General features: G+C 35.5%; 1 protein-coding gene across 1 annotated transcript in view; it reads left to right on the top strand.

Annotated features, from left to right (window-relative positions):
• Positions 1-2,757: 2,757 nt before the first annotated feature.
• The window catches only part of LOC106459684 (UPF0454 protein C12orf49 homolog), a 22,187-nt gene continuing 13,671 nt past the window's right edge, over positions 2,758-11,273 (top strand). Inside the window, exons 1-2 of the mRNA XM_013919326.2 lie at positions 2,758-3,005; positions 10,111-10,273. Coding sequence (XP_013774780.1) covers positions 2,877-3,005; positions 10,111-10,273 — 292 coding nt within the window. The 5' untranslated portion in view covers positions 2,758-2,876. The remainder of the gene's footprint in view (positions 3,006-10,110; positions 10,274-11,273) is intronic.

Here is an 11,273-nt window from a genome sequence, read left to right as displayed (position 1 = left end):
GGTCCAGGTCATTTCAGTTGGAACAAAGTGAACAATGAAACAAATGTCGCTGCTGAAGACGTGTCACCTGAAAAAGCCATTGTCGAAGATGAAACTCTACCCGGTTTTGAGAAGGGAAACGGTGAAGCCCTTAATGAAGTTACTACCACTGATGTGACTGTTACCGATAATAGGACATTTCCTGATGGAGCAGATGAACCCCACGTGAAGCAGAAGCTAACGAGAAGGAGACCAATACGGAAGAAGATACGTCCCGTAAAATTAAGAGACTTTGTTGAATTTTAATTTTGTGTTTGTAAATTCTGTCCATTTAATTATGTTATTGTTAATTATCTATTGGTTTAATGTAAGTGGCTATTGTTCGGGACGAACAATACTAAGGAAGAAGCAGTGTTACGACAGCGGTAGTCACGTGAAGCTAGTAACATGTCATGAGATTCTAAAAGGATTATGTCTGTTCGTGGCAACTCTAGCCTTTTCTACGCGCCCTCTATTTTTTATATACATATAAATATATAAGCCGGGAAATGAGTGACGGCATAAGGATAATTGCAGACAGGCAGATATAGAGATGGATAATTGAGTTAAGCGCAGTGGTGACCGTAAGTAAAGTGCATGAATCATTGTGAATTATAGCGTGTGTTTAAGTTAAAGTGACTGTGGAAATTAAGTGTATTGCAAAGTTGAATTGAGAAAGAATAAAATAGTTTTATACAAGAAAGGACTTGTGTCGCTGAAGTTTCATCGGAAAATTTTTTTATGGGTAATTAACAAACGACCAGAGACGTAACAGTATGTATTTCAGTCTTTTATCGGTTTTTTGTATGATGTGGATATTCGAACCAGATCTCCTAACTGCTTGACGAAGACGGGTAGTGAAAGGTTTATCCATGAAGGGAATAATACATGAGACAGTGTTATGATGTGGTAGTTTCTTTTCTTGCCGTTGTTTGTTAAAATCTTGTGTGTCAAAATTGTGGAATGTCTTAGTAATGTAACTGTCTGGATAGCCATTGTACAGCAGTAGCTTTTGAAGTTTCATCCTAGCTTGCATCTTACTGTCCATTGTATTGCAGATTTTTTCAATCCTATTAAGTTGACCGGTAATGACAACCCATTTGGTACCTAGTGGATGGTGTGAATTATAGTACAGAATATGTCAAAATTGTGGAATGTCTTAGTAATGTAACTGTCTGGATAGCCATTGTACAGCAGTAGCTTTTGAAGTTTCATCCTAGCTTGCATCTTACTGTCCATTGTATTGCAGATTTTTTTCAATCCTATTAAGTTGACCGGTAATGACAACCCATTTGGTACCTAGTGGATGGTGTGAATTATAGTACAGAATAATAAGTTTAATACTTGGTTTGGAATACAGTGGTAACAAGTTTGTTGTTTTCAGTAGTGACCATGGCATCAAGAAAGGGTATAGGCTTCTGGACGTTATCAGTATGGGTAAGTGTGAGTTTCATGTCGGGTGTTGATTATTAAGGAATTCAGCGAATTGTAAAAAGAGAAGGGAGTCCATAATTCCATACGCCGAAAATGTCATCAATATATCTTTAGCATCTAACTGGTTCAAGATTAGCTTCAAAATTCCACGAGTAAGAGCTGATGATTCAAAGAAATGTATAAAGATAGATGCTAAAACAACAACAATATTGTTGCCCATAGCAATACCTTTGGTTTGCTTATAGACAGCTGAATTAAATTCAAAGTAATTGTTGTTGAGAACAAATCTGAGAGAATTTTCAATGAGTGCTATTGGGGTTTCATAGGTAGAAGAAAGGGTAGCCGATCCAATAAGATTCATAACCGAGTTTATACTTTCTTCTATGGAATGGAAGGGTATATAGAGACGACATCAAGTGTAAATAAAATAGTGTTCGAATTCATCTATAAACCATCTTTGCATAACCTCATAAGTTTGTTTGTTTTTAATTTCGCGCAAAGTCACACGAGGGCTATCTGCGCTAGCTGTCCCTAATTTAGCAGTGAAAGACTAGAGGGAAGGCAGCTACTGCCAACTCTTAGGCTACTCTTTTACCAACGAATAGTGGGATTGACCGTAACATTATAACGCCCCCACAGCTGAAAGGGCGAGTATGTTTAGTGGGACGGGGATTCGAACCCGTGACCTGTAGATTGCGAGTCAAACGCCCTAACCAACAGGCCTTAAACGATACAGTGTTTTAATTTTATGTAAAATCTTTACGATAACCCTTGTTTTTCTGTAATTTAAAATACAGTTTTATTACTTTATATACAAGACTTGTTTGTTTGTTTTGTTATTAAGCACAAAGCTAGAAATGAACTATATGAGCTATGCTTACTTCTGGTATTAAACCATAATTTTTAGCGTTATAAACCACTTGGCCATGCTGGACCAACCTGTTGAGAAAGTCATCAGTGATATTTAGGTGTGATTTCTTTGTTTAGCAACAAAAGTTTTAGCACTAATTTAAAAGTTTGAGTACTTGCAATCGTTTTGATCTGGAACACAAAGTTTATTAAGTTATTCAAGAAGACTATAAATAAGCTTACTCAGCGGTACCTAAACTTTAAATACTAAACTATATAAAAATTCGTTGGATAAAATATTTTTACATTTCAACAGTATATTAATCACACAGAGTCAAAAATACATGACAAATTTTAAAACCTTTGGAAAACAAATAGCACTAATAAATTTCTAAGATATAATAAATAAATTATTTGGTGGCTCTATAGTCGATGTTGTTTTTAACACAACACGAAATGAGCCTGATCAGTAGGATGTAAACGTAAATCAAGAGGGCGTACTTTTTTTTAAAGTAAGAGTATGAGGGATAACTAGTAAACAAATATTTGGGTTCTGTAAACAAATACATAATAAAATGAGAGCGAAAAGAGTGATTCGTACCATGAAGTTGAAAAATGTGGTTAAACTCCTAAAGAACAGGCTTTTTCTTGCAATTATACTTACGTTTTCCTTCGTATATTGCATCGTGAGTTTAGTGAGGGAGGTATGTCCGTAAACTAAACGTTAAGCGTACGTTAATTTCATTTTACGGTTAAGTTAATAAGTTAGCCTTTCAGTTTCAGTAGCTTTACAACTATTGAACTGAGTAGTTGTACTGCCATTTAAATTAAACTAAACTTAGCTTTTAAAGTAACTATACCTAATTTTGTTTAATCATTATCAAAAAGGTGATACGTATTGAACTTATTGTCATTGATTATTAACCTGTGAAGTTTGTGTTAATTAACACTTGTAGTTGTAAGTTTAACAGAAAATGTTTATAGTTATACTGTTAAAGAATTTGGAATAATAATAATATTAGATAAGAATATGATAGCCTCAACTTCAAGTTGTAAATCATATTCATAAATAAATCGGGCTAGGCTGTAGTACTAGTAATTAATATCACTGTATCATTAAATGGCTCGTGTCAGACTGTGTTAAAAATTATCAAAAACATGAGGCAGCCTACATTGTACAGTGTAATTGTGAGCAAAAATGAATCGTATCATTATATGGTTTATTAAGTGTTAACTCTGGCACTGAAATCTGAAGTGTGATATTTCTTCAGATAAAATACCTTAGTTGCTCCTGAAGAAGAAAGGTCCACCTTTCGAAAACGCTGGGGTTATAGGGTTTTATTCATTTCTATCAAGACTTTATGAACCTACATATTTTTCTAACATCATGAATTATTTTAAATCTAGTATTTCAGGTATTGGACAGTATTTAAATTATAGGAATTCAGTTTTTGTATGTGTCAGTATTAAAATACAGATTACCTTAATTGAGGCAAAATTACAGTTTAAGACAATACAAAAATAGAATCAGTAATTTGTCTCAGAAGAATATCTCGTATCTTCCTGTAATAAGTCTTTTGTTTTATAATTTGGAAGCTATAAACAGTTTATCAGTATCAATACGTTGCAACTTAATTGGCTTTTTTGATCTAAGGATATAAAAATTAAGATTGTCATTATTAATGATATGGTTTAACAATCACTCTGAAATGGAAAGAAAAGCATGATTCACATGGGTATAGAAGTTTATACAAATCCTACAATGTAAAATTATGCTAATTTGCTGTTAAAACTGAAAGAGTTTTCATGTAATTTTAAACTGAACAAAATTTTTAATACTTAATGATTAGGTAAATGTTTATCTTTCAATGTATTTTATAACTTTAGACACCCTTGGATGTATTTTGTACAAAATAACAAATTGCATTTTGTAGTTCACATCTGAAAATATTGTATAAGCAAAAATAAAAGATACTTTTGTACCAAACAGTGTTAGTCAAATTCTATAGTTAGTCTTTGCAGGTTAGCAAACAGTAATCAGATAAGTTATTATTGAAGAGCTATTAATTTCACTTCTATTTTTAAAAGGAACAGTAAGAATTAACCTTGAAATTATAAGCTGGTTAATCTTGGTGGGATAAATTTCAAGAAAGTCTGATAAGAGACATTTTACAAAATAATTTATCGATATCATAAACAAAAGACAATATGGATTCACCAAAGAGAAATAGTATGTTACTAATGTGTTACATTTTTTTTTTTCAATGAAGTTAATTATTATCTGTATGATGGAAAAGGTGTGGACTTTAGTGTGCTTACATTTTCAAAAGTCCTTTCTTAAGGTACCAAATAAAGATTAGTTAAGAAACTAGTAATAAGTTTTTCTTGTCACCTTCATACTTTGGGCCTGTGCACACACCATTTTCTGGGTCACAAATTACTTCTGGCACTATCTTGTCAGTTGGCAGAATAACATGCCCAGATTCTCCTTTCAGAAGCCTCCAAAGCTGGCTTAATTATCAGAGCTGAGAAATCCATTCTGTTGCTGAATTAATATATTGTACATCTAGGTGTCATTTTCAACATGTTTTAAGTCAGGCTCAGCCAACTCCCATCAGGCACCAGACTATGGAATGGGCAGTCGGACTCTTACTTACGTGGATGGTTCTGTCTCTTTTGAGGATGTGAGCATCCCTTGAATCTCTAATTTCTTTGAGACAAACACACATGCAATCCCTTCAGTGGTCACTGCGTGACCAATGGATTACAAATTTCGATCCACTGGATCATTCAGTATTCTTCATCATGAGCAACATATCAGTGCTGAAGTGGTGGTTGGATCTAATTATCTCTACCCTCAGTGTTCCTATACTGCCCCCTCGTACCATGTTTCATCTTTTCACAGATGCCTCACTTCAGGGATGGGATACGTATATCGAAGGTCAAGAATTCCAGGGTCTATGGATGGAAGACAAATCTTTCTTCCACATCTATAATTTAGAACTTCTTGTTGTCCAACAGGCAGAGGTTCAAAGTCTAGATCTAATACAGGGGAAAATCATCACGATTCATTTCATCAATTCCACACTGGTCTCTTAAATTTCTCATCATGGGCATCATTCTTGGGAACTTTATTTTTGAATTTTGGATATTTCTCTACTGGGATCACTCCCATCATATCATCCTCCTGGCTTACCATGTTCCAGAGGTGATGAATATCATTGCAGATCACTTGTCTCAACCGATTGGATGCTCCATTGTGAGGTTTTCCGGTGGTCTTGCTCTCAGTTTGTGACTCCGATGATCGATGCATTCGCCACTCATTGAAACTGTCAACTACGGGCATTTTTGATCCACAGTACCTCATCCTCGGGGTTTGGTGATAAATGCATTCAGTCAAGATTGGATGGGATTACACCTCTGTGCCTTTCTCCCTACATGTCTGTTACCCAGATTTCTGGCTATGATTCGATCATCTACTTGAGAGCTATTGGTAGCCCCAGATTGGCCAACCCAACCATGGTTTCTTCTTCTACAATATCTTCAAGAGGATCCATCTCTGCCTCTTCTTCTTTGCCTATCTCTGTTGAGGCAACCTCGATCAAATACTCTCCACCCAATCTTTCCCAAGCTCAAACTTTATGTATGGAAGTTGTATGGTCCTTTGCACAACATTGGGGTTTAACTTATAAAGTTACCTTGTATGTGTCTCAATCTATCCATAGTCCCACAATGGCTGTTTCTCAACAGAAATGGCACACTTATAGTCATTGGTGTCTCACGAGGTAAATTGAACCCACTTCACCCAAACGTGCCCATCATAACTCGTTTTTTTTACTCTTGTCTAGCTTCGTCTACTGTCGCTTTATATAAGGCAGCTTTATTGGCTATTTTCATTATTCTAAACATCAGAAAGTGTTTTACTCCCCAGTACTATTTGGTCTTCTCCAATCATTTAGAGTCCTTCTTCTCAAATGGTCTTCATTTACCTAACTGGGATATTAGGATGGTATTGCATGCTTAGTCTCGACATCCATTCGAGCCTTTAGCCTCATGTAAAATGTATCACCTTTCCCTTAAAAGGTATTTTTTGTTGCTGCTGGCATGTGAACGTCGTAGGTTGGAGTTGTTTGCACTACATGTGCACAGGACTCCTTATCACTCCACTTCGGTCCTGCTGTACCCTGATAGGTCCTTTCTTTCTAAGACTCTCGCAGCCAGGGAAGGGGATAAATCTTTCTCACCAATTCTTTTGCCAGCTATTTCTCACCTCTATGACTGATCAGACACTGATCATTTGTTATGTCCTGTCAGAACCCTGAGGCATTATGTGGCTTGCACTAACTCCTTTCGAGGTGATAGAACTTGACTCTATTGATTGGGATCCTTCAGTTTCCCAAGATTTATCCCCAATTACCTTAACAACATGGCTTCCCAAATATCCATATTGCTTGTTCTGGACTTTCTTTGCAGGCGAGGAAACTTCTGAGAGTCGCATCTCATCAGATTTGTCACATTTCTATGTCTTTCAATGCCCATTTGAATGACCTGCTGGAGGACATCATACGGGCTGGTATGTGGCCTTCTCCCAATACTTTTCTCTCACATTATTTACATGATCTAGCAGTTTCTTCTTCTGAGAGTTTTTGACTACCCCCTGTGGCCATCAATATCTGCTAGATTATAAGGAGGGGTGAGTATTTTTGTCTTCCTTTCATCTTTTTACTTTTCTGAGTCCCTTACCTCTTTTTTTTCACTGGATCCTGCTCTGTTGTGAGTGTTGCCCAGACAGGTGTGCTTTTATCAGTCCAATTCTGTACTAGCAACCAATTTAATTATACTTACTACCAGTTGCAACAGGCTTGGTAGAAATGAGGTGTTCCATAAGACCATCTAGGTGCTCACCAGATCCTATTACCATATTATGCTGGACTACCACTCATTTAATAAATCAGGGTTGATTTGCTTTTAAAAATTTAGGGATCTTTGTTTACCTATTGCACTGTTTCCAGAGCACTGTTCCTCACGACTCCCCAACACACATTACCCCCATATTCTACTAATGGAGCTAGGAAGTCCTCAACATACCCAGTTTCCAGTCACTGGGGTGATAGACAGAAGCTTTTCCTCCAGAATGTTTTCCTCCACTATTGGAGAAATGGGCACAAAAATGGGGGCCCTCCTACCCAGGTCCCTAGATGTTTTTCCCAGATGTTGGAAGGAGCGTCACCAGCCTCTGTAGGAGCCTACTCATAATACCAGTTCATATTTCATGCTAAGCTATTCAATTGGCTCTTCTTTGTGATCAATATTGGTTTATTATATTGTTCATGGAAGGAGGTCCACTATTTCTTAGTAATTCCAAATGCTAAGCAGTCCCATCCTGGGTCCTTGTTTGAGCAGTGTTTCACATCCTCTCCAAAATTCTGGGGGCAAGTGTAATGCTCCTTGCCCACTTGGTTGGGGAGTGAGGATAAATGTTCATAATTCCCGATCAAATGAGTTATGTTCCTTTGGTTGAGTAGGGCATACACGATTCCATCATTCTGAGCCTGGGGTGTTTCCTTTTGGACTTCTTCAGATGGAGGAGAAAGTTTGTCCCCTTTGGTGTTGATTACTTTCTCGTTGTGATTCCATTGGTTCAGAATGCATAACTCTATGTCTACAGGTTGGGGTCCAATCAAAAGTATATCTATATATAACATTACGGTCCAATTGCCCTTGCCACCAACGTGGGATATAGGGACCAAGACTCCTTAATTCCAACCCGAGTTGTGAAACCCCAGCCATCTAGTTGGGGCTGGTCTGTAATGATGATTATTCATATACTGTTCCACTTTTGGTACAGGAACTAAGTTTGGGGTGAAGAGCATACCTGTTATGGATGTAGTGCAGTTCCCCCCACTCGGGTACCACTCTTATCTTGGTACATCCACGTTCTATGCAGATGCTTTCTGTATGGACAATGCCCTCAATGGCCCCTCCACCTTCTCAACGTGGGATTCTAGCTAAAGTGTCAGCAGATGGTAAGTATGTTTTGGAAATTAACATTTTCCTAGATTGAAAATGTATTTCCAGTAATACTTACCTTCAATGACACTCTCCCGCCCATCCTCCCCACTAAGAGCCTGTGTTAGAGACTGGGATGGTGTCAGTCTTAAAAAAAAGTGATAAAGTTATCTGAATGAGGTGCTTATATACAGTACTAGGATAGAGGGTGCATTGGCGTAGGTGGAGAGTATATCGCCAAAGGCAATTGAGTAGGTTATAAAAGACTGGAGCAAGCGAGAAAAAATCTGACCAATGCTTAGATGGAAACTCTGGTGATTGAGTAATAACTATTAGTGTCAGCAGAGGTAAGTATTATTGGAAATACATTTTTAATTTAGGAACATACTAACTTCTCATCTATAAACACCATAGGATCCTTTTCTTCTTCATCCACCTGAGTAGAAAGAGGTTCTTGTATATTTCACATTATTACCTGAACTAAGACCTTCTTCCATTGCACACCTTTGTAGACCAAAAATGTTTCTCCTCTTTCCTCTCAGAAGCAGTCTTAACTTTAAAACTATATAGTCATGTCTAACCTGTTTATTTTAATATCTCATTCTCCAATTAGCAAACTTTAACTTCCAGTAAGAGACCTCAACAAACTCCAGTGAGTCTCTATGAGCCTTGTTAAAATTGTAGGAATACCCACTATTTACTTTTATACTGCTATTTACATTTTTGCTATTAATCAGTACATGTACCACTAAATGTTCTGTATATAACCCTCTAATGTTAGTGCAGGTCATCACTTCAGGTACACAGTATAAATATCATTATATAATCAGTACATGTACCACTGAATGTTCTGTATATAACCCTCTAATGTTAGTACAGGTCATCACTTCAGATACACAGTATAAATATCATTATATAATCAGTACATGTACCACTGAATGTTCTGTATATAACCCTCTAATGTTAGTGCAGGTCATCACTTCAGGAACACAGTATAAATATCATTATACAATCAGTATATGTACCACTGAATGTTCTGTATATAACCCTCTAATGTTAGTGCAGGTCATCACTTCAGATACACAGTATAAATATCATTATACAATCAATACATGTACCACTGAATGTTCTGTATATAACCCTCTAATGTTAGTGCAGGCCATAACTTCAGGTACACAGTGTAACTATCATTGTACTTCTGTGTATCCTATCAAGTTTTTGTCTATGTATATATTAAGTAAATATTTTTTTGAGGTTAAGGATGCTATAAAAGTGTATTTCAGAAACCTTAGTTTTATGTACAACAGCATTATCGTGGCAACAGTATGTGTAGATATATGTATATGTTTGTTGACACATACATGTTCATAAGCTCATCTATGTACTTTCAACCAGCGGTCTTGCTGTTATTGACATTTAAAACATAGGTGTGCAAGTTACAGCAACTTGGTGTTGACCAAAGTTCTCTGATCAGGTTGAATAGTAATTTCAGACTTTGAGAGACAAAAACAATGTACTGCATCTGTATAGTTCAAACTTCATTTACATTTATAAGCTGCAAGCTGGAGATTAACTTGTGAAAAGTTTTACTAAGTCATTTAAGAAAGAATGTTCTACTGCATAGATATTGAACACTAGCAAAAAAAAAAGTTTCTAAAGAACATTTAAAAACTGAATTAATATGTTTAAACATGTTAAGGAAACCATTTGGTTGAAATGCATAAAAATTGTTTCTGCAAAAAAGTAAATAAAATCAACCTAACACGTGTTATACCTGTAAATTTTTTTATCCTATTATAGGGTAACACTGTTGAGACAGAAGAATTAGATTTACAGAAAATACACCTTCCAGGAAGATCTTTCCAGTGGCATGTTGGCAGAGACTACAAAGAGAACAGCAGTGAAAAAGTTGTCACTTGCAGGAACTCTGTTCAAGGAAAAGTTCTTATAGCAGATGATCGAGGTAAATACATGTACATGTAAATACAAAAAAGATAGCTCAAAGCAACGGTAACAGGATATAGCCTGTTAAGCTAACATTTTGGTACATGTAAAATATATTTAGATTATATAAACATTTCACAGTGCTTAGACCAAATAATAGAAATAGACGTTTCTAGCCTTGATTGTGACTTTTAAAAAAATATATGATACAAGTGTAAATTTAGCGATTTACATATAAATTAAAGACATAAGGGGGCATTGCGTAAAAGTTTTGAGGAAATAGTTTATTGATTTTATATCCAAAAAACTTGTATTCAAATTTATATATGTAGTTGTATGAGTACATGTATACATTTTGTAAAATACTGGTATTATGTCGTACAAATGAATATATCTTTAGTCCAAATTAATCACATTTCTAAGGTAAATATATTTAAAATTTATGTTTGATTGTTTGACACAGAACTAATGTTTTATCATACATTTAGAAAGCTGAGACAGTCTAGAAAATTATATACAAATGTTTGTTTTAGTGATTCCACACACACGCAGTAATGAATATAACAAGTATTTTTAGCTTTAACAAGTTGTTCATAATAGCACAACCCAACTGTGTATTAATATTCTCAAATATACAGGAAAAATATTGTCTAAAACACAGGTGTGACATATCATTGCCATCCACAGAAATTTTCCAGGGAGGGGCAAAGTAGTGAACTTCTGAATTTAATAAAAAATTCATATACATATGCTGAGTGAATAAAGAAAGAATTATGTTTCTCATCTTCCTAGGGGGGGACTCATATGCTCGGAGAGAAAAATTTCAGCTTCGTTGATAAAACTTAATTTCTTTGTAATTAAATTTCATTGTTGGTAAAATTGAATCTTAATTCAACAAAGTGGTTACTTTGTAATTAAACTTCATTGTTGGTAAAATTAATTCATAATTCAACAAAGTGGTTACTTTGTAATTAAACTTCATTGTTGATAAAATTAATTCATAATTCAAAAAAGTGGTT

Source organism: Limulus polyphemus, unplaced genomic scaffold (genome assembly GCF_000517525.1).
Source record: "Limulus polyphemus unplaced genomic scaffold, Limulus_polyphemus-2.1.2 Scaffold647, whole genome shotgun sequence".
In the NCBI taxonomy this organism is placed as follows: Eukaryota; Metazoa; Arthropoda; class Merostomata; order Xiphosura; family Limulidae; genus Limulus; species Limulus polyphemus.
The sequence above is the reverse complement of the archived record's forward strand: the minus strand, read 5'-3'. Positions and strand labels throughout refer to the sequence as shown.